The sequence below is a fragment of the Leuresthes tenuis genome, unplaced genomic scaffold (genome assembly GCF_036924035.1).
Source record: "Leuresthes tenuis unplaced genomic scaffold, fLeuTen1.0.hap1 SCAF_19, whole genome shotgun sequence".
Lineage (NCBI taxonomy): Eukaryota > Metazoa > Chordata > Actinopteri > Atheriniformes > Atherinopsidae > Leuresthes > Leuresthes tenuis.
Genome location: NW_027325373.1, coordinates 18,458,337 through 18,483,011, shown reverse-complemented (window position 1 = coordinate 18,483,011; position 24,675 = coordinate 18,458,337). Strand labels below are relative to the sequence as shown.

The window sequence follows — 24,675 nt, the reverse complement described above, 5'->3', positions numbered from 1 at the left end:
AGCCGTTGAGAGTCTACATCTTGTGCCCTTTGGACTTGCTTTATCCTTAGTAACAATGAAGCGAATTATATTTCGATGTTTTTGCAGTTCAAGTGTACGGTGGTAGTAGCTGTGCGTAAAAAGTGGAGTGGCAGGAAACGGAGATATATACACTCTTTACATTACTTCTGACTTCGGTAAGTTCCAGCTCTGGGAAATTATTTATCATTGCAGCTTTATTAAAACTGCAGAAGTTAGGGGCGTTTGTAATGAAACCTTAAATTTGACCATAGTATTCATAACTTTCAGGATGACTTGAAACGGCTTGCAAGGAGCTTGGCAAACGTATGGAGCAAGGTAAGTGTTAATTGATTCAGTCTCGTTTCCAGTAAGAGAGCGATAATAAATAGAATGAGAAAGAGAAACAGTTGAGCCACTGTGAAGAAGATGAAAACAGATAGCAATATTTTCCGACGCATTTTAAGCTCAGTATTCTACTGAAAATGGTCCAAAGACAACATCTCAAATGTTCACACTGTGAAATGTCACCATTTAATGAAAAATTCATGTTGGTTTTGAATTTAATACCAGTAGCACGTTTGTAAATCGTTGGCACATGGGGCAGCAAAACGGAGGAAAAGTTGTTCAGTTGACTGCATAACAGCTTGAGCATCCCACCACTAACTAAGTTAACTAGCAACCGCTCATTAAAATGAGTGTGTTAAAGGAACACACGGAGAGAGTTGTTGGGCAAATAATTAAACTCTTTACTCTTTTAATAATTCAACCTGTGGTGCATAATGTGATTAAAAGATTCTGAGAAATCTCTGCACACAAGAGACTAGGCTGACAACCAGCGTTGAATGTGAGTGATGTTCAGATGCTTTCCTGCTGGAAAAACATGCAGTTTTGTTGTGGAGATCAGTAGAGGCACCATTAATGATTAATGACACACAGTATGTGAGTTATGTAGTATAATTTGTCATTTTCAGAAAAGTTTCATAACATTAACAGCTGATTAGTAACAAAAAGAGTTAACTTGCGACTAAACATGCTTGATATTTGCCATTCACACAAGGTTGGACAATAAAGTTATACTGTGATAGTTTATATTGTCACAGATTTCTCAGAACAATTTATGTTGTTATAAATATTCATATTTGCGTGCAAAGTGTGCAGTGTTTGTGTGAAACATTGCGGCTGTGGATGGAATCAGCTCTGTATGTCACTTTTGTGCCTCTTTAGATTTTCGCAGATTCATGACTCATGAAAACTTTTGCAGACAAATTATTAGCAAATTTAGCATAATCAGCTGATCAGAGGACAACCCCGCTCAAACTTTCCTCCTTAATGTTTTCCCCCACATCATTTGAGCCAAATGAACAAGATAAATCTCTTTAAAAATGTCTAAAAGTGTGGCTGAGGCCTCTGCTCTCTGTCTGATTATATATCCAGACGTTCAACTTGACATTTTGTTTAAAGTAATGCTGCATGTTCATTAGCGTGATATGAATTTCAACCGCAAAAGGACTCAAAACTTTAACTCTCATCTGACAAACAGCATGTTTTTCTTGAGTTGATAACTACACTGTTACTATAAACCCTCACACTTTGAATGACTTTTCAATAAGCTTCAACGTATAGAAAAGTGATATTTGAACTGCTTTCACGCACCAGCGCTATGTTTCAGACGACCAGCGTGCGTTTGGCGCACTAAATTGAATAGTTATGTTCATATGATGTAATGTTAAGAAAAAACTTGAAGAAGACTTCACTTGACTTACAGGCAGTCGTACAGTTGTCAGGAAGATTACCAAAAATTTACCAATGTCTCAATTCTCAACCTGGGGGTTGTGAGATAATTGCCTGGGTTTTGGGGGAAAAAATTAGATAACCCAATTTAGAATGGGGAATGTTTTAAACATTATATGACCTGTACCAGTGATATGATTTGCGATAGAATAAATTATTTTTTTTATCATTACTTTTTTTTTTAGTATGCCTGCGTCTCTTGATAAAGGAGGGGAGTTTAAGCCATGAATGTTGCGTATCTTATCACCGAGAAGGGCTTATTAAACCATATCAGCTCTATGCTTCTCCTGTAAAAGAGTCTTAGTCCTGACAGTCTTTTACATAAATAAGACATTGTACATTGCACATTGTAGAATTTGTTGTTTTTTTCTTCGTCCCCCAGTTTAACACTTCCTGTTATGAACCTGTACAATTTTATTTCTGTTTCTCAGTTCTTGCTTTCTTTCCCCACAGAATGAAAAGATGTTCAGCACTGAGACTAAGAAGAAAGCACTTGCTTCCACCTTTCCTGTCACTGCTGGTGTTAAGTATCCTCCTGCTGGTTAGTGTCAAGTACAACTACGTCACAGAATCTACAGTTGTCCAAGAAGTCTCAAAGAGTCAGCCGTTGTACAAACACCCAATTAACTGCTTGGCGATTTATGACATGGATCCAGTGGAGGTGGGGAAATCCTTTATCATGAGAAGGAAAAAGACTGTGGAGGACAAAGATGAAAGTCTGATTAACCTTACAAAAAGCTGTCCCTCATTTATCAACATCAGAGGTTATGATGCAGTCTGTGTTTCTGAAGAAGAGAAAGAGTTTCCTCTTGCTTATTCTTTGGTTGTACATAAATATGCCTGGATGGTGGAGCGACTCATTAGAGCAACATACTCGCCCAATAATATCTACTGTATCCATTATGATCAGAAGTCTTCATCCGAGTTCATCGCAGCCATGGAAAGTTTGGCTCGCTGTTTGCCTAATGTCTTCATCGTCAGCAAGCGAGAGTCTGTGTTTTATGCAAGCATCAGCCGACTAAAAGCTGATCTCAACTGTCTGTCGGACCTTTTGCGGTCAGAAGTTAGGTGGAAGTATGTCATCAACCTGTGTGGCCAGGATTTCCCTCTCAGGTCCAACATTGAGCTGGTGTCAGAACTAAAGAAGTTAAAAGGCTCCAATATGTTAGAGACGAGCCGACCCACTGAAATCAAGAAACAGAGATTCACCTTCCACCATGAGCTAAAACCCGCCAGCTTTGAATATCAGAAACTGCCGGTGAGAACAGAGCAAAAAAAAAGCCCGCCACCACATGGTATAGAGATGTTTGTTGGAAACGCATATTTTGTACTATCACGGGAGTTTGTTGTGCACATGGACTCCTCAGCTGTAGTGAAGGATTTCTTGGCCTGGTCAGAGGACACCTACTCCCCAGATGAACACTTCTGGGCTACACTCGTCCGACTGCCGGGTATTCCTGGAGAGGTGCCCAGATCCCAGCCCGATATTACAGACTTGATGAGTAAAACCAGGCTGGTGAAGTGGCACTACCTGGAGGAGAGCCTTTACCCACCGTGCACAGGGGAACACGTTCGCAGCGTTTGCATTTTTGGTGCAGCTGAAATGCGTTGGTTGCTCAACTATGGTCACTGGTTCGCCAACAAGTTTGATCCCAAAGTGGACCCCATTCTCATTCAGTGCCTTGAGGAGAAGCTGGAGGAAAAGCAGAGGTTATTGCAATCAAGGACTTCCCTGACCTGTCGGACGGGTTAGCTGAAGACTCAAAAATAGGAATTATTTCCATGTTTGAGGTGTTTGATAGTGACATTTGCTGCTTTAGCTTCTCTTACGTTTCAGTAAGTTTATGTCTTTAAATTTTGGACAAGCCAGGTACGCCTTCCCATTTTCGATTCACATTTCCTACATCCCTAAAGAACGCCCCCATCCCCATTTTCCTGTTGTGGTTATTTTTCCCCCTTGAGGTTTGTTTCATGTTTGAACAGGTAACTTCTGCTTATTTACAGCCAATAGCAGCACACTTTGACAACACTACACGGCACAGTTTATTCACTTTAAACTAGTTAATAGATATGTTAATGTCTGGTTCACGTTTTTTTTTTTTGGTCATTTTTATAAAAGATTGCCCAGAAACATGTATGTCAGGTTAATTGGTAACTCTAAACTGGCCCTATTAGTGAGTGTGAGCGTGGATGGTTGTTTGTCTTGTTTGTCTCTGTGTGGCGCTGTGATGGACTGGCATCCCGCCTTTCACCCAATAACAGCTGGGATAGGCTGCAGGAAGGAGAGTGGTGAGCGTTTTCAGGTTATTTACTTATGTATGTTCTCAGAACCAAATGTTAAAATTATTAATGGAGAAAATCATTTCTATAGGAACTATTATCCTACTGTTCATTGGTTACAACTCAGTGCCATTTTTGTCTACTATTAATATCTGTTGTCATAAACCATTCAGCCATGTAGAAATACTCTGTTCTGAACAAACTTTCTACACCCTTACTGTGTAAATATGGAGGGAACATTGCTTCAGGATTATTGAGGGGATAAAGGATAAAGGGATAGTGATCCCTGCCTTAGAATATTTTTTAACTGCTGATACACCCACTAAAACAAGCTGATCAAAGTCCTTTTTCATAGTGTGCAGTTCCGGGTTTATCATCAGTGCTCAACAACATGAAGGGGTAGCATTACACTGTATCATACAAGCTGTGCTTCTAACTCTGATAATTATGACTGACTTAATCAAGCTAGTTTACTACTCGTGATTGGACTGCAGACGTTGCCACCACTCAGGGGAACAGAAAATAAGCGTACATCTGTGATGACTAAAAGTAATAAAAAAAAACAAAAACGATGAACCTAATTTTGACGAAGAGTTTGTGCCGTCTGTTTTAGAGCCTCTATGTTAGATGTAGAGGACAATTTATGTGTGGTTCTGTAAAGAAAAAAGTGCCCACTTTTGCCACCCCAACTGCAGCGTCATCTGTGAACAATAGTATGTACACCCAGGTCTTATGTTTCCTATGTTGCCAAATCAAACTAGTGCCAATAAAAAAAACGGCATCTTCTGCAGAGTCATTGGTGCTGGTAAGAAGTATGAATAAATGCTATCCCATGGCACTCAAGAGCTGATGTTACCTAGTGTCAGAGGGTTTTTGACCAGTGGGATTTCTGTTTGCTCAGCAAACAAAATTTGAATTAAAACTCTGTAGAAACAATGTGTTTTGTTCTCAAGAAAATTGTAATAACGCATGGGAACTTTTTCCAGTGGTGAATAAAAAAGACTCTACTCCGGTGCTGTTTTTTTTCTGTTTGTTTTAGTAAATTTGGTGGCTTCATTAGACTGTATTGTGTTGGGTTGCTGTGTGAAAGATTTGAAATACATCTCAAGACATTTAATTTATAAAAGCCATAAATGTATGTTTTAATTGAACTGGTTTTGGCAAATGGATGTTGACGTACTTGTTTAAGCACCTGCCTCTAATAAACTTCCAACCATGTTGCTTTGCCACATATGCTGTAAGTACAGTCAGCTGGCAGTGAAATCATATTGATGAGTGTATCTTTCCTCTGTCGGGAAGTGTGAAAGGTTTTAATTTGTCATGCAAAAAAAATCAAGTCATGCAAGAGTTTTGAAATGTTACACTGATATTAACATAGCTGATGTGGCAGTGTCTAGTTTTTTGGTTATCTTTTTAATCTTTAATCAGATTTTGGTTGATAGAACAAAGACAGGATAATATCATTTAGGGTTTGTTTTGCACTGTGAACTGAATGATTCCTGTACTTGTGTCACAATTTGGCTATTTTTAAATTTACTTAAAGATCCTTTGACATTCAAATTACATTATTCCAAGATTCATAAAATCAGATCTTTGTTTCAAACTGGTCCAAAGAATGTGTCATGAAGTAGTCCATGCAAAGGTTTTATACAAAAAAAATGATCAAATTACAAACAAGGGGAAAATAAGGGCATAAATTAAAGCAGTTCATGCATGTTAGGCATAACTTCAAAGATTTTGCAGATGCAAAAGTGAACAAATGCTGTGCGGCATGTCAGAGAGAGACGGAAGAATAACCAGGGCCAGATTTTCCCACTGAGGGAGGCCCAGACATCTCGCAAGTCATCAGAACATCTCATTTTCTCACAATCCCACTTTGGCAGTTACTAATCTCTTTAAAAAATGAATGTGTTCCTCTGAGTTGTACATTTTGAACTTTTTGCCACAAAAACTCATGGTCTTAAGATGGTTTGGCGCTGACTCCTCAGCTCCTCAGTCATTCAGTAGCCGATTAAAAAAAATCCGTTGCTGCTTTTTAGCACCAAAAAATGATGTCATTGTGAACCTGCTGCTGTGTGATTCACACATGGCAGATGTGAGAAGTTCAGCCGCACATCAGAATGTGCTTACATACACCAAGTCAACTACTACATTCTGGACCAGCTCCAGGCTTTTTTGCGGCAAAAGTGTTGGTTCCTTTCTCAGTCCTAATTCTACTGCCATTTTTTTCTAGCTTGTGCCAACTTCTCCATGTAGATGGTGACACAAGCTAACGTCTCACTACATCGATTCCTCAGAGTTAACTGAGGAGATTAACTGCACAGACCCACCCTGCAAATAACCAAGATTATTTCCTGCAAATAGTCTACATAGACCATACAAGCTGTCTGACCTTGCCTTTCCAAGGATGTAGGAAGTGCTTTGGAGATTCAAAGCAGAAATCCTCAGCCACATCATTGATGGCTGATTTTGTTCATGAAATTTATTATAATACATATAAACATGTCACAGACATGTCGATAGGGTTAAAAACTTTGCAAAAGTGTGTCTGTACATTGGAGTTTTCATGTTTACAAATGTATGAGCTGCTAATTAACCTGATTTAATTTGCAAAAAGTTGTTTGGACATCAAGAGTATGGTCAAGTAGTCCAAAGAATGTCCTCCTATCATCTTTTCATAAGCACTTCTCCTTAACATTTTGGAAATATTAATGAGGTTAGGCAAAGCTGCTAAGAGAAATTAAAAACAGGAAAAGATGGACACGCAGCAGCTGTTCAAAATATTTCCATGAAAAGAACTTTAAATGCTTTGTCAGTTGCAATCGTATCACATTTTTAAGGGGATTACGTCATTCACATTAGTGTAATAAGAAGTAATATTAAATGTAAGTTCACTATTTACCGTAGTTTAGATGTTAAAAAAGTAAAGAAACCAACACACGGGTGAAAAATGTTGTCACAAGTTGCTCAAGTATGTTGTGACTTTTGTGTTCTCATATTTATTGACTTGAATCACAGGTAGTATGACTGTATGAAAACAATTAGGAATCATTTTGGCAGAATTATTTCCTTTCATGGAACATAATTCATCGTAGCTTGTTAAGTAAAAAAGGTAAAAAAGGCTGTTCAACTCGACCCCAAATCATGCTCGCATTTCATGTTAAACTCAAATTATGGTGCACAGACAGAATAATTCCACTGTTATACTCTCACCCTGAATGTGAATATATTCAAATCGTTGCTTACAGCGAAACTTTGGCATTTCCGTGAGGTAGAGGTCCACCGTTAGGATGGTTTGTCTGAGCAGATGTTATGATGTCTTGCTTAATTGCAGGTAACATCCTACTCAGCAGAGAATAAATAAAACCATTTAATCTCAGTACATCTTTATGTGCAATGGGCCAATGAAGATCGCGGCAATTGCTTTCAACTAAAACAACCATACTGGATGCACTTTATGGCATGAGAATATTTACATTAATATCTGAAAGTAGTGTTTACGTGTTGTACAGTAAATGGTAGAAAATGAAGGAATATGAACAACATGTAAACCTTCTGCAAGTGTCAAAGTTGACCTTTTTTTAAGTTGCAGATCAGTGCAACGCTAAATGGGGAACAGGCTTGGAGAGATTACAGCAGTTTTGGCTTCATGCTTATCACAGTGAATTGTGCTTATCACAGTGAATTGTGCTTATCACAGTGAATTGTGCTTATCACAGAGTATTGTACACAGAAGTGTATTGCCTACACGTTTCCTGCAGACACAGCTACAGTTTAGTAAAGAGGAAGTCAAGTCACTTTTTTGTGGTAAAAGATTAGCAGCTTTTGTAGAATTTGCATGTGCTCTCACTGAAGCCAGACATCAAGAGAGGGACACTCTCAGACTAAAGAACTGATCATGGATTTCCTTTGCATTAAAGTGGGAATTGAAATATGCTAACGTCATGTGTTACTGTTAAGAAGCATGTGTGCCTCAATATCATTTCAGAAAAAATAATGTCCATTTATACACCCACAAATGATAACAATGAACAGTATCTGTCTTTTCTCTTCACTGCCATATAAGAACTTAAGTTACAGAACACTGGGCACTGCACACATGGAGGCAAGAGGGCTTATTATGTTCCAGTAAATTATTAATTTCTGAGGACGTTCCAGTGTTGTGTACATGTGTGAGTGAGTAAAACAACCTGGCATGGGAACACTAGACTTGTGCACAGCAGTAGGAGTATCAGGTGTTAGTTTTCAAGTAATGTGAATCAAAAGCTGACAATGCTTGTGGGTTGTTTTATCACAGGAAATAAACAGCTGTGCCACACCCAGAACTTATTATAATCTCTTCTATTTGCCGGCCTTAATTCAAAAGAAGTATGCACATGGGACCGGGCAGGGGACAAAACGCCAGGTGAGTGGGCACCTGTGAGCTTGTGACTCATACTGAACCATCAAAAAAAGGATTAGATAGTTCATTCTTTTATAATCCCACTCAATCACCCACTTCAGAGTACAGAGTGAATGTAAGGAAGCTCAGAGATGGACCGTTACTGATTGGTGACAGTGTTAGAGTGCCAGCAGCAACTGCAGATAACCTTAAACTGTCAATATGAACTTTATATTAGTTATGTAATAGACTTACTTTACAATCAAGTTTGGAGTGACACAATCGCAATCTTATCTGATAGCAACTACTTTGTTCAATATGCAACCCGGTATGTTCAGAGTTTACCTACGGGCTCTGAAGTGAGAGCTGTTTCAAAGCTGCAGAGACATCTGTAAGTTGTCAGGGTTCTGTAGAACAGCCATTTACAGAATCCCGTCCAAGAAACGAAACTGAAATACAAACCATATTACTCTGGAAAATCTTACTCACTGTAAGACTTTGAGGGGAAAGCCACATCCAGAGATATTTTTTTGAATGTTTCCAAACAAGAAACATCTTACACACTTGTCATTGTCCACACAGAAACACATCAGACAGTTGTGAAAGAGGCGTTTTCTGACTCTCATAATCCTCAGAAAGTTTAGTTATTTAGGGGGTTGTTCCAGTTGTTTGCAAAAGTTCATGAAATGATGCTTTTTGCATGATCCTGTTGAGAAATGACGATAAGATAGTGCAGCTCCACCTTGGTTCCTGTCTTGGTATAAAAAAAACAGTCTTGATCAATCAACGACTTGAGATACTGCATTGATAGAAATAAATTGTCTTGATCCCAATCAGAGTCTTTGCTGCAAATCTATTACCTTGGCACAGTCATTATATGAGGTGATATTTCTCCTGCATTGTCTTCATAAATGGAAACTGACAGATATGTTATTACCCTGGTGAGCAATTAGCAAGACCATGATGTGTGAGTGCTGCATTATGATCTAGTCTGGTAGTATTGATGTAGAAATGATCAGAATTTTCAAGATAAAAATGCACTGAAATGCTCTCAATTTGCAGGTATGGGTTGCATCAATCCACACACACACACACGCGTTTTCTATCTTTACTTTAGCTTCCCGATGCCCCCCCACCCCCTCCTAATAAAGCAGTGAGCAACTACTTTATTTGCAGTTGCTCTCAAAATCACTAAAAGTCATATATACTTGAAAAATAATTACTCGCCGTGTCTACCTGCACAAACAAACGCCTCATGGGCACATTTTGGGGAGGAGGGCAGTCTCTTGATACCATATGTAATTTTAATCGAATTTGATACAGCATTACAGAATCACAGCACATACTACATCAATATTTGTCATTGTAAAACTAAAGTGCCCTTCTCTGCCCCTTCTCTGGCTGACATGTTTTTCCATAACAAATACAGCCATAACCACTACATGGGGCTCCAGAAATGGGGGAAGTGGAGGCGCCACCTTTCATCTATGACCTTGAATCTTCTGCACTGTGTCATAAATTATGGCAAAAACCTTAAATATCGATTGGAGAAAGAGAAAAGTGGTTTAAAGGGGTGCCAGGCCTTCCTCATTGGTTTACATGAACAATGGTGTAGTGGTGAGTGATAGTGGGGAGGATTCAGGATGGGTTTACAGGTGTTTAACAGTTTTTACATTTATATTGTATTCCTTTGTGTTTTATGGTCATTTTGTCACCTGCAACCAGTTCTCTTTATCTGCTTTTCTCTGTAACCTTTGTCAAGACGGTGCTATAAAAAAAAGGGTTACATTTTTACTCATTTGAATATGAAAACTACAAAAGGACTGTACCTACCTTTTAATCATACAGCTCTATGTTTTAGAATGATAAATAATTTAACCTTTTACCTCGAAACCAATAAAGGAGACATAGGAGAGAGAACATTTTACACTTGGCAGTTACGAAGTCAAAATTATATAGTCTTGTTTGTCAGCTTTTAAAATGTATAGGTTTTTGATTTAGAACTTCATTGCAGTAAATGCTCTTGAGTCTTTCTGAGCTAATATATTTAGCTTGGCAAGACCCAGAAGGAAGTGAAATGTCTCACTCTCTTCTCATGTCTTTTACCCAGGAACAGTATTCTGTGTTTCCAGAAAAAGCAAGCCTGTGTAACTTTCAGATTGCTCAATTTAGCAGTCTCAGAATGTAATATCCTGCTCAAGATTGCTGAGTGTTTTCTGGTGAAGGTGTATTCAGTGTCTCCAGTCCTGCACACTTAAGTAACCTTCACATCTTCCTGTATGCTTCATGTCATGATAATGTATCTTAAATATCTGTGGTCTGCTTGTTTGAGCAAGCACTTCCTCTCTGCTCCCATTTTCTCTTTTTTTCACTCTTTTTTTTGCATTCTTACCCCACTGATGATGAGAGATTTAGAAACAAACATTTCTGAATATCTTTTGTGTGCGTTTGTGTGAGAGTCTTAGAGCTGTGTTGGGTAAGATGTTTGTCTGTTGCTCATTGAGAATCTAGCACAATTCTGGCTTTTGAGGTTTTTATACAAACATGTAGGAGAGCAGAGGAAAAGGTTGAGCCAAAACCTTAAATAGCGCTCCATGGCCCCTCACTAACCACATGTTTCAGAAGTGTCATGTTTCTTCCTGGACTGCATTGCTCTGTCCTGAGCACTCAAGCAATAATAATGTTCATTGTGCACATTGGCAGCACATATAGTGTGACAGAAAAAGGTTGCTGAGTTTGTCATCTGGGCATGAAGCTACAGCACAGGGTTCTCTGCTATGAAAGCTGGTTTGTTTGCATTCACATTAGTGCAAGATTTAGGACCTAGAGATGAGCTAAACTGTTCATACCATTCCAACCTTTCGTTCATCATGAATTTTTCCTTGACAAACAATTTTAAGACATTGTGTGTTTGAAGGGTTGATTATAAGGAATGTCTTTGAAACGCTCAAATACCTCACAACTCCTCACAAACACTTCATATCTCTCAGTATGGCTCAGAATCAGAATATAAATAAATTCAATGAAATACCTCTGAAACCTCAAGAGCATTGTTTAAAGGACCACCCCCTCGAGCAGCAGAAAGGGAGCGTTTCATGTCAGTGTACCCACATCAGAGGAAACATTCTCAAATCATTCATTTAAGAAGCCACAAGGTCGTCTTAAAGACGAAAGAGAAAGATAAAGAGGGATGGATGGGGAAGCCCAGCACTATGCTTTCAGCCATGGGCCTTTGTGTAATGTAAGATTGAGACCAACCTATCAATGACACAATAACACTTTACAAAAAAAAAAAAGCTTTTGCCACTTCTTGGTTGGGTTTAAACAATCATTTTACAAAATAGTCATTGTTGGACCCAGTTAACTTTTTTCAGCCTGTTGAACCCGTTGAACTGACATATTTGAGTCAGCATGGTTTCATACACAGATGAGTCAAGTTACAATTACAGCTCTACTAGACAGTTTTAACTGGAACACATTTTTCTATTAGTATAAATGCAGGGGAGAAGAATTGAGTCATTGACTGAATTATGTCAACACCTTGATGCTGTGTACATGTAAGTGCAGCTGAATTCACTGCTAAGATGTTGTCTTTAGCTTTCTTGAATGGTGACTTAGTCAGATGCGATTGCACTTATAAAAATCAGAATTTTTTTAGAGCAGAGCGACAGTCTGGAAATGATTTAGAGACTATGAGTTGTCTTAATGGGACTTTCAGTCTTTCAGTCACAATTTGCTGAAGTGTTTCGCAGGATGAACGGAATTCAGCTTGGGAATTCAAGTGTTTTTACAAAAAGATGAAGCTTTGACGCATGCGTGGAACACATAGGCCCTTATAAGGAAAGTTGAGCGTATAATTAGTTAGTTAATTTGATTGACACAAATAATTAAAACATAACATTTGGGTCCAAACAATAAACAACAAAAACCCATTAACCCCCACACACACACATAAAGAAGAAGAAATGATACACTTCATCATTGGTCATATAGTGATACATTTGTCATATAACCACCTCGATTACACTATACCATTCCAGCTCCCATCTATTTTTCTAGCATTGCAAGACAAGCTTGTAACATAACTAAAATCTTTTTATCAGTGTTGACGAAGAGAGAGCTCAGCTCTGTAGAATCATGTCCGTATTTTGCATGGATTTCCTTTGTGAGAGGGCACAAGAGCAAATGTTCCTCATTTTGTACGCCCATATTGCAATGACACACACGTAGGTATGGAGGTGTACGGCTCCACCTTCCCATTTATACACGCAGCCTATGGGAGGTAAATCAAAACCGAGTGAAAGTCACTCTCAAGTGGTCCTCAATGTATGGAGCAGTGTTGAAATAAAGGGGGTGTCCGGGTTGACGACTTGGTAGGTTTTGTATCCTGTTCCTTCATTAGAGCGTATTTTCACAATCATGTTAGCACAATCTCTCTCAATGTGATCTTGTTCATCCATTAACTCCTGTAGGTATAAGTCCATGACCTTGTTTTCCTTTCTTGTCATATCAAGAACAAACCATAAGGGGTCGTCTTGAATACCATGGCGCTGCATCACCTTAGTCAAGAATCTGACTTGTTTCTGTCTGATTAAAACTTGTACTGAAGGGAGGCCTGCCTCCACCAGGCAAATAAGGTTTGGTGTAGCAGACCTCACCCCCAATAAAGATTTCACTCCAGTCATATAAAGTGATTATAAAGCCATAAGATAGCCAAAAAAAGAAAGAAATATTCCACTAATCCCTTGGTTGCTCTTCGAGACGATGACATCTCAGTATGAAAGGGGAGATTTGGGCACTACAAACACATTTCTGAATGAAAAAAGAAAAAAAGAGTATAAAAATGGAAAAAATGCTCTAAACAGGATTTAAAGCTAAACCCTCAATTTTCCTGCCAAATTTCTTACTCATCTAGCTATTTAAGCCAACACACCACTGCAAGTGTGTTGCATCGTATCTCTCATCTAACTTTCCAAAAGCCTTTCTGGCAGAACACCCCAAAGGTAAACGTCTCCTAACAGCGGTGCATTGTCCTACTTCCAACGAAGGGCCAGAGTAGGTGAGTTCTGTGGCTGTGGGGCAGAGAGTGTGCTTGGTCTGCAACAGAGTTTAGATGGGTGGTAAGTTTTAAAAGAACACCCACATGGATAACATCATGTAACGTTCCCAACAAGATGACTATCTTTATTTATTCTAACAGCTAGTAGTTTAAATAATTTAGCTAATTAGAACACACAAGAACCAAAGTACCCGCAAGATTATGACAAAGTAGCTATTTCTTGCATAAAAATGCATAAACAGTATTTTACAATTTTGTCTCTGTGTTTCCATGAAGCATAGATTATACTTAAGAGGTTAATGTTTGCTACTGCTGTCATAACAAGTTACTTTGCAACACTGTCCCACCAAAAAGAGCTGATGCCAAACACAAGTAGTTCATGTCCTCTTGTGTGAGGGGCACCGTCACACAGTGGTTTCAGTGTGGAGCTGTATATTTTGCAATGACTGTACAGTAGCTGTCCTGTCTGCCAACGCCTGCAGGAATCAGGTCATGTATAATCTGTATAAGTCCCTCTCAGCCTTTGGTTTGCTTTCCTTGTTTAAGGAAAGCAATTCTATTCCAGTTGTACTTTTGTGACATTTTAGTCATTCAAAGTAAACACAAGAAACTTGTGCTACAAAAAAATGGACCAGACTCAGTGAATAATTCCCTATATAGACCAGTAAGCAGTGCTGACCAACATGTCATTGGGGTCGTCAGGTGGGAACCTCCTTTCATCAGTGTTTCGTCTAATTGGCCCTAAGACACCTCCAGGAGGCTAGACAATGATCACTGGCGTCTCAGAATCACTCCCCTAATGCCAGCCCTTACTGCTCCTCACACCACAACAACCATCTTTTCTTCCACAAGCAGCATTATTATCAGCTACCCCAGCCTCTCACCAACTGCACACCAGTCATAGTGGGGTGGGGATACAAACCCTGGTTTGGGTAGGGGGTAATGAAAGTTTAGAGGGTGACAAGGGTGACAAGACTAAATCAGGCCTTAGATTTGTAGAGGCTATTTCCTGGGGAACAACAAGCTTTACTCCTAAATCTACCTGCATCTCCCAATCACAAGCATCCTCTAAGCTGCTTTGCCTCCTTATTGTCTTTTTAACTTTCTCCCCCTCTTGAACAAACTGAAATGCCACTCTCTTCACCTTAGACCCTCCTAAATTCACCTGCCTTCATTTATCTTTAATACCTGCAGCTAAGCTTCTTAATACTTGATTATCACCACGTATACCGGCCTTGTGACAGACTAACCTTACAACCTGACAAAATGTGCCTATGGTTGGCAATACATCATATGTTGCCCCTATCGAAAATCTAATACTACTTTCCTCCACACTCCAGAGCTCTTTCCAACTAAGCTTTTTCTTCTCTACACCTTCCCAATTCAACCACTGTCCCTGCTTAGCCTGAGCCACTGCTTTTGTACCCCTTAACATTTCCTCCTTTTTACTAACCTGCTCAACAACTAGTTCAACAACCTGCTCTACTCCACACCGGTTTGCTTAGGTCAAGCCCCAAGCCTCCCCAACTTATTTGAACATTACCCACAATCTCTGTATGTCTACGAGTTGCTTCTGCCTCCTGAGCTGCCATTCTTGGATTCCATTTCCTCCCCTTGGTTGGGTTTGCAACCATCTTACTAACTACCACATCTTTACTCCCAGCTAACAGGAGCGCTGTCCTAACTTTAGTACATTTAAACTCCTCTACTAGACTAGACACTGGGAGCTGGAGTATGCCTTTCTTATACAGTGACACAGTACTTAAACATCTAGGAACACCTAGCCACATCCTAATATAAAAGCTAACTAATCTTTCCATTTTTTCTGCGACAGATAATGGAATCTCATACGCAGACAGTGGCCACATCAACCTAGGAAACAATCCAAACTGCAGACACCACAGCTTCAACTTTCCTGGAAGCCCTGATTTATCTATTCTATCCAGTCCCTTAGCAACATCTTTCAGAAACTGCACTGCCTGCTCTCTGTCATTCATGTCTGCCTGGTATCACCTACCTTAACTCTTTACGCTTAGCTAGGATATTGTTTTTTGAATTGGCTCTATATGAATTAATTGGATTATGATTACAATGAATTGAATTCCAATTGGCTTGAATTGGACTATATTACTTAAGTGCCTTGAGATGACAATTGTTGTAATCTGGCGCTATATAAATAAAATTTAATTGAATTGAATTGAATCGAATATCTTAAAGATCTCATTGTAAGATATTTTCCTAACAGAGCACTTCGCTCCCAAACTGCAGGTTTACTTGTTGTTCCCAGAGTTTCTAAAAGTAGAATGGGAGGCAGAGCCTTCAGTTATCAGGCCCCTCTCTTGTGGAATAAGCTGCCAGTAAATGTCCAGGAAGCAGACACCCTTTCCACTTTTAAGATTAGGCTTAAAATTTTCCTTTTTGATAAAGTTTATAGTTAGGGATGGCTCAGGTAATCCTGAAAAATCCCATAGTTAAGCTGCTATAGGCTTAGACTGCTGGGGGACCTCATCTGTCACACCTTTCCTCACTTTGCTCTCTTTTTCCCCCTGTTTAATTTCTCAAATTATATTATGTACATGCGACATCATTGTGGTTATTAACTTGTGTTTCCCTGTTCCAACAGGTATCCTTTGAATGGTGTTATGGTGTTTTTCCCCCCTCTTTTCCCTCTTATCTGTCTTCTCAAACCCCAGCTGGTCGAGGCGGATGGCCACCTTTCCTGAGTCTGGTTCTGTCAGAGGTTTCTTCCTGTTAAAAGGGAGTCGTTCCTTTCCACAGTCGCCACAAGCACGCTCTGGACGGGAGATTGGACTGAAGACAAGTTTCGGTGTTTTTTGACCTCATATTTCAGATGTTACTGTTACGTCCAAGAAAAACTTGGATGTGTATTAATGGAAATACCTGAATTCATCAACAAGAAATAAAACAGCGAAACTACGACATGAATATGGTGGTTTGTGAGTAGTTTAAGGAACACAAAACAGTAACATACGAGTCGGGCCAGCTGTACCAGCCTACTGCTAATAAACAAAGCGGCTTTGGAGTAAATATTGAAGTTTGCCACTACATTTATTTTTACAAAAATTGATGAATTTGTGTTAAGTTGACAGGAAAATAAATTTGACCAAATAATCCTGACCCATATTTCCACTCTTGTCAAAAATAAGCTCCTTATTCCCCATGTTACACTTTAAATAAAGTGTATTATTAAATTACTACTTTTTAAATGGAGTTTAGTAGTTTTGGCTGGTGTGTTGCCACATTTGGATCTTTCAAGTTAATATACTCGATAATTTATTTTAATGTCAACAAATGAGACATAATTCACATTTAGCACTTGCCATCAGAGTACTGATTGGAATAAATTCTTTCTTACTCTTGGTAATTTGTACTCCTAAGCAGCTATCATGAAAAATGAGTGTCAGAAAACTGCAGCCTCTGGTACTCCTGGAGTCCCCTATACCCAGCACCAGTGGGTGCTCATTTTTGTGTCATTTAGAGACCTAATGGGTCTTTAAATCATTGGGTGATTAACAGCATATTTGTCTGTGATGTGACAAACTCAAAGCACACATTTATTTTCGCTTTACTCAGACTTCAAAAGTTTAGGCAAAACAAAAGCCACCGACAATGATGATCTCTCCTGCAAACCACACCAGGCATCTCATAGCCACATCTTCGCAGGTGCAGCCAATGAATGCATTTAGGACAATTAAGCCCATGCGCCACTCAAAGACTATTGCACTGCAACTTCATGGCCAGTGAGGATGCATAGAGAATTAAACAATATGTAAACAGAATGATTTGTGTGTCAAAACTAACTAATGATGAATTACTCACAGTAGACTTTCTGCTAGTCAAACTGCTGATCTGTCCCGTTGGTGCAGGGAGTCATCTTTCAGGCTTTGCCTTGAATGTTGAGAACTGAGCTGCTTATACTTCTGCTCCTCAGATCTGGTGTTTAAATGTAAGATGGCAGAAATGAATGGAAGGTATTGGATGTGTTATGGGCATGACAGAATACACGGAGCCCGTGGATAGAGAACAGGGATTAAAGCTGTTGTTTTTTGTGAGCATATGTTTTCAGACTTTTCAAAAATGACAGATTCACAATGAAATCTGGAGACTTTAAAAGCTTCAGTATTGTAAGTCAGCAGAGGTGTACTGACTGTCAGTGTCTTTGGATTTGTGTTCTGGTTACTTCCTGTTTTATTTTGTACAGCTTCCCCTTTTTTTGCTTAATTTATTCTGTTACATCTGGTGTCTGGTGCTGATTAACTCTCACCTGTTTTCAATCCCCTCGTCACTCTCTCAGCATATATACTCCTGGTTTTCATTTGATCTTTTCTCAGAACATTTCAACTTGTAGCTTTTCACGGTCCTAAGTTTGTAATAATAAATTATCTAAGATAATCTACCAGCTTTTTCCAAATGTATTAAAATGACCAAAAAAAAGAAATCTGCAAAACTAATTTACATTTTAGGCCACTGAATGTCTTTGTGTTTCGAGAAAACATCAGTAGATCTGCCGTTTGTTGCTCAGCTCGCTGAAAGACTCAGGCCACAAGTGGTCACTCAACACACATTTGAGGAATCATCTTAATACAGTGTCAACTCACATGCACTCAGTTTGTAATCAGATCATCCAGGACAGATGTTGATACCTGGTCTGAACAGCTCATCTGGTCTGTGCACTGATTGAATGGATTGAATTCATAGGTTGAAACCTAACATTTATTTAATCTTTGTCAGTGAAGATACATCTATAAGTTTAAAACTCATTGCTTACATTGTTAATCAATCATAAAAGTCATGGCTGCTTAATATGCAGTATTTTTATTGCACTACTGAACTTCATAATCAGCAACCACTCTTTTGTTTTCATTTATTTATTGATGTACAACATAATCTTAGTTTTTACCACATCTTGATAATCTGGATAGTTTACGTTTGACCTTGAAATACACATACTGTATGTCTCCATGTAGAACTTCAAAGTTTGAAATGATCTTCTCTAACAAAAAAAAGGGTTATGCCTGGAGTTATGCTATGTTTACTCCATGCCAAGATGTCTTCAGTTTTATCCAAAAAAGGAAGCGTGCAGGACGATTTTGATATTAATTTAAGTTGTTATTTTCATGGTAGGATATCCTCTAAGCTGCACTTTTCGGTCATGGGTTCCTCAATGTTTGTTTTTTGTTTTTTCACTACAGAGGGCAGCTGTTTCCATTGGTTAAAAAATAAAAAAGAAAGCTTTGATTAACCCTCTGTACAACACCTGCTCAGCATCAAACAACACTTGGACACAATGAGGACTCAGATGGTGAACATTGTGTCCATATATTTCCCTAAAGAGAAAATCTGGAAAAAACAACTGAAAAAAGGAGCTAATTCCAGACATTTTTTCAAGAGGTGGTCAGAGCACAACTCCAAGTCTGATGCATGATTAAACAGACAACATTGCAAACACATTCACAGTTGATTACCTGTGTTGTGCTTTTATTTCAGTTCAGGGGAGGCTGAAAACTGCGTAACAGCTAAACCTCAAAGACTGACTTTAAAAAAAATATGCTGCTTGGCATTGTTAACTGAGTCAGCCTTTTACCAACCTTGTTGTACTAACAGCTCTGGCTTCCTTGACTCCTAGCAGGGCCTGATACAGGCATGAGGACACTATGGACAGCTGTTTATTCTGAAGAGCTTCTCCTCACTGAAAGATGTTTGAGAATCCCCTCACAAAGCAAACAGGTGGAGTTATTTTCTTTTAAGGTGATTTGATCCATTGTTGTTGAGTATTGAACACCAGAGTAAGGTATTTACCTTCATTCATCCTGTTAATATGAATCTAATCCATTAAACATATTTGCACATCATTATACTTGGACATCCATGTACAAGCAAAAGTACAAATAGAAAGTAAATAACGGTCAACTGTAAAATACTTTGGAGCATTTTAAGAATGGTCTAACCTTTGTTCAACCCTTCCGTGTCGTCAAATCCTGTTGCATTTAGAAATTGTTGATATTAAATCCAGCCCCCAGCAGTATCAGACAATGAGAGACAATGCCATGTTGTACTGGACTGTTAGTTTATGAATAACAGGAAACATCCATGACTCACACAAAAATGAGCTGCTTTGCCTAGTTTTTTCTGATTACAGATAGTTTCTCTTCTTATTTTGTTTCCAAACTGCAGGAAATGCAACTGACTGTAGTTCACAGAAATAAAGGGTTTTAGGCACAGTCAGAGTCAAACAACAACCATAGGATAACATGACTTTAAATGGGACATTGTCACAGCCACAGATGCTACTCCAGGGCCTCCTTAGTGTTTGTTTGTTTTCTCCTGATTTTCCATCTACCAGCAGGAGGAGGGGGATGCCATGCAGCCCTGATAGTTTCCCATTCTCTCTTAATTATCTTGATTATCTTCCATGTATAAATACTTGGGTTTTCTCCTCATTCTTTGCCAGATAGTCCGCATGATCAGTGATTATTTTGGTGTTCTAGGTTTAACCAGTGTTAAACCTGAGCTTACCTGTGAGTTTGTTGTCTACCTGCTTCTGTCCACTCCACAGGTGATGTGTTTGTGTGCAAGTCCTCAATAAAGTTAACATTTTGGAATACAAACCACTTCACCCGTTTCTGTGTCGCCGTGCCAGGGTCCACGCTTCAGCAGAATGTGACAAACATATCATGAAGAAATACCTTTTCTTTGTACTTCAAAGCATTCATTTGGTTGAATTTACTGGCAACTCAAAAACTCCTTAAAACACAACAGAAACAGGTGGAGAAAGCCTGTGTTACTATTTCTGACAGCAGGCTAAAGTATATAAGGGCGCTCCTTCTGTAGCAAAGTTAGATTAAGATGCTCAAATCAGCAAAAGCAAGACAAGTTACCTTTAGACGACGATAATTTTGGGAATCACAGGGACAACTCACTGCTCTATATAAGTCAGGAAGTTTTTTTACATGGATTGTTGGACGATAACTGATGACAATGATGTATCTGCTCTGTTTCAACTCAAGCGGCTTGCTCTTATTAAAGTGTCCTGGTTGAAGTGTTACGCAGTCTTCTCTCTTTCTTTGGAGAAGAATCATCCATAAGTATGGTCAAAAACAGGATAATACTCTTCGCTTCACCCAGCCTCCTCCTCTGTATTTCAACAAAACGTTTTTGCTTTAATTCTAAAAGCAAAGTCTCATCAGCAGGTAGGTGATATTGTTCACTTAAGAAAAAAGAATATAATAGGGATACAAGAATATCTGATTTCTGATAGGCACATTATTTCTTTTCTTTCTTTTTTTTTTACCAGTCAGAAGTTTGAAATTCTCATTTTCCATTTGTTTTTCAACCAGTAGCTTTGCAATTATAGAAGCGACCGTTTTAAATGTTAGCCTCTTAAAATGTAAAACAGGAATTGAGCCACCGTGAAGCTCAGGCTTTATGGAGCCCATGTGTGATTACGAAGAATTATGACTACTGACTAGTGTTTTAACATCTTAAACCGGTCATGTGAATAGTGATATAAATTTATAGTAGCAAAGAAGCTGCTCTTTTTGTGATATTTTGACCAAAGTATGTCACAGATATTTAATTAAAAACCTTCTCGTCTTATGAAAAAAGGGCAAGGAATGTCTCATCCAAGGGCTTTTTTGCTTGTTGCGTTCACACTGGGGATAGGAATGCTAAAGTGATGTAGTAGCCAGTGGTTGGGAAGAGTGAAAATCCCATCGTTAGTCATCGTTTGGGCTTGATAAAACCAAGGCTTCAGTGTTGTTATTTCACTGTACAGTTGCATCATAGTTACCGCCCCTTATTTGGATGAGCCAATACTCTAAAGAATAAAAGAAGAACCAATAAAAGGCGTTCTATTACCTTTAATTTGCAACAATTCCAGTGGCACGGACACAAAAAAAATAAAATGAAAAAGGGAACTGCTTCCAATAAGAATAAAATGTATGAAAAGGTTCCTGCAGTCGAGAAACACCTTTTTTCAGTTCTTACATGAAAGTGGGAGCTTTTCTAGCATGTGAGGAACTATCTGTGACGCAGCCAGAACCAAACATGGGCAAAATGTCGGCCATATTAACAACAGTTCTTAACATTAGCCTATTAAAACCTAAACAAGACACAGAGGAATAGACCAACAGTGAAGATCAGGGTTTACCTAGCATATATGTGACAAAGGAATAATATGACATGGTTTTCACACTTCTTTCCACCCACTGGCTGTTGCGTTTCTTCAGGGTTCCTGTCTGGGGTATAAATACTAGGAGGTAATGAAAAAGCTCTCAAGGGTACAATGTCCTTTTGAGGAGTTTCTCAGTGTCTTATAACAGTCAGAGAGCTATATTTGTTCCAAATGCACTGAGAGACTTTGACTTTGGGGCTGCCTTTGGCGTGCTTCCTTCCTGTCATTCATTCACTGTTTACTTTAAGCTTTCAGGATTAGATCCAGGTTAGCTTTAAAACACAATACTTCATAATGTCAAATATGCCTGTTGGTTGAGCACACTGAAATAATTTGTTTTACTACAGTTACCAGAATTTTTAACCCATTACGCTAAAAGTCATGTCAGGATTCATGTGAATGTTATGTTTTAACTCTTGACAGTCGACGTGCCAGATGTTTGGAGCTGTAGAGGCAATGCTCAGGTGTCTGTCAAGTTTTCATGACGAAAAATGATCGAATTCGAAAAAGACGATCGGAAATTTGTTCCAAAGAAGCTTTTCCCGTCTTCATATGATTTCTTTTTTCCTTTTTTTTTTTTTTTTTTTTGCACATTAAGTCAGACATACAAACCAAATATGAATCAGTTCTAACACATTGAACATCTTACCCTCCATGGCTAATCATCAGAGGTTTCTGCTTCAAGAGAATAAACAAGTCTCACCAGATTATTTTACAGGATGAGTCGTCAATGAGTTTAATAAGTATCCAGGTAAATGAATCACTGCTTGCCTGATTTTGTTTTTGGAAAGCAGAAATACACACAAATCTGTGCTCCCCACTTAAGTTTTTTACCCTTTTATTTTCACATATGTAGTTACAGTACCCAGCTGCATGGCCTCCATGTGCTTTTCATGCAATTTAGAGATTTGTTTTAAGGTGAAAAAAAAAAGCCCCAATTTTTCTCTAAAAAAAATGCAGATTTGGGTCATATCTGTGGATCTATGGCAGAGATTAGGCAGCACCGTCATACAAGACTTTGCCTCATACATGCACTATATGCATGACACATACATGAATTAAAGCATTAACTTGATCAACCAAAAACAGTTGTGATGCTTGACAGATCGAACACACTTTCAGCTATCAGACTTGTGTACTCTTTAACAACACTTCATTTCAACCTGAGGTATGTCATGTCGCTACCTTCTTTTTCGTTTTGTAATTATAAGTAACTTGCTATGATTTAAATTTTTTTTTAAAAGCTAAATAAGGAAAAATACATGATTTCAGTCATCATGGCCTCAGTGTCTTTTACATTCAGAAATGACACATTCCATGATTTCTTGTTTCCAGAAACATAAAACTTAACTGTTGTTTTGCTGGAGACTGTGCTGCCTCCAGGAAATTGTGAACTCTAAATTACATTTAAGAATCGGTGCAAAATGATTTTTTTTTTACGTTGTAGGAGCAGAAGCAGGCATACAGGTGATGAATAATGCAATAAAACACTTAAAAGGACTGGGACTGAAACGCATTATGTGCCTCCACCTCATAGTGGAATGCTACGTTGTTGTGCTTATCGTACTGATTTCTGAGACAACAGGAACATGAGAGAGGAACAAAGAGTCGAGTCAAATAATGTTCTCTATATGCAAATATTGTGCTTTTTTTTTAACTCCAGGGAAAGTTCCTCTTCCCCAATTATAGGTGCAGTGAGCATACAACATCCTTGAGAAGTACAAACAGTACTTTCAAAAGTTGATTTACAAGAGCATCTTTTCATCAAATGTTGTCTCCTGGCTTGCTCATTTACTCCAAGGAGAGAACAGATTAAATTAAAAAAAATAATAATTTGCATTGTGTGGTGGTCAGTGAATATCGAAAGGAACAGGCAAACAATTTTGAAATTTCATGGACCAATATCTTTGATATTCCACGCAGGAAAGAAGAAAGTAAAGAATAATTTATCATAGCAAACCTTGAGGATTGCCAGGGTCAAAATGTTGTGCTTTAATAATATTTCAGTGGTGACCTTTGTGGAGAAAGGAAAATATGATGCAATATATTTTGGTATTCAGAGAATGATCTGTGGTTTTAAATTAATCGACTGTTTTCGTAGAATCTGGACTTTTGGAAAAAATGCAAAAAAAAAATAATGCCCCGTGACCCAAAACAACACAAAGGTTGAGATAATTGATTTTCAGGTTAGCAAAACTCAAAAGGAATGTAGTTTAGAAGTACTTTTGTTGCTCCATAACAGTTTAGTCTCAACTTGTATGCTGTGGTTTTCATGTTGAACTTTAATGAATTTCCAAATTTTAGACACTATAGATATACCCTCTACCTTTTACCTTCCATGTCTATATAAGCTGTATACCAGTTGTGAAATGCACATAAAAAGATGCATTATATCAAAGGACTGATGCAGGTAAAAAGGTTTCTCTTAAAGGTAGAAAGGAGTTGCAGTGAAAGAAAGCAGAAGCCGAAATGAACACTTGGACCTCACCCTTCCTTTCCCAGTATCTTCCACATGTTTTGTCAGAAACTTTACCCTCCTTTAAACCCCATCTTTAGTTTAACATCTCATGAATAATGTTTCCTCAAAGTTTAATGAAAATGATCAATGTAAATTTCAGTTCAACTTTCTCCTAAACACAGAAACCACAGATCAAAACATTTTTGGGTGGACGGATATTTGAGGAACCTCTCTGATCTTGTATTAATTGAATGCTTATTTGCACAAAAAAAACATGACATTTGCGTCCAGAATTTGCTGGTATCTTACTGTGTCCAATCAGTGCACTGTAAAAATAAGTAAGTAAAAAATAAAACAACAATAATTTTAAAGCTTTAAAAACATTATCCTGATTAAATCTTCTATGCACATAACATAACAGGATGACATTTTTAATAAACACATTTGCTAGGTTACAATAATCATTCAAAACACAATATCCATTCAATGAAACTAGATTAAGGTGAGAGATT

The 24,675-nt window shown here is 38.4% G+C and overlaps 2 protein-coding genes across 3 annotated transcripts in view; one reads left to right on the top strand and one right to left on the bottom strand.

Moving 5' to 3' along the window:
• LOC140277438 (3-hydroxy-3-methylglutaryl-coenzyme A reductase-like) overlaps window positions 1-17,374 on the bottom strand; it is a 33,611-nt gene extending 16,237 nt beyond the window's left edge. The window contains exon 1 of the mRNA XM_072372456.1: window positions 17,352-17,374. The gene's annotated coding sequence lies outside the window, so the exon portion shown is untranslated. The remainder of the gene's footprint in view (window positions 1-17,351) is intronic.
• Window positions 17-5,337, top strand: LOC140277252 (beta-1,3-galactosyl-O-glycosyl-glycoprotein beta-1,6-N-acetylglucosaminyltransferase 4-like). 2 transcript variants are annotated; one of them, XM_072372207.1, is made up of 3 exons: window positions 17-176; window positions 289-336; window positions 2,245-5,337. In XM_072372207.1, the coding sequence occupies exon 3, from the start codon at window positions 2,246-2,248 to the stop codon at window positions 3,542-3,544; it is 1,299 nt and encodes a 432-aa protein (XP_072228308.1). In that variant the 5' UTR covers window positions 17-176; window positions 289-336; window position 2,245; the 3' UTR covers window positions 3,545-5,337. The 2 variants fall into 2 exon arrangements, with proteins under 2 accessions (XP_072228308.1, XP_072228309.1); XM_072372208.1 differs by having other exon boundaries at window positions 17-336.
• Window positions 17,375-24,675: the final 7,301 nt, after the last annotated feature.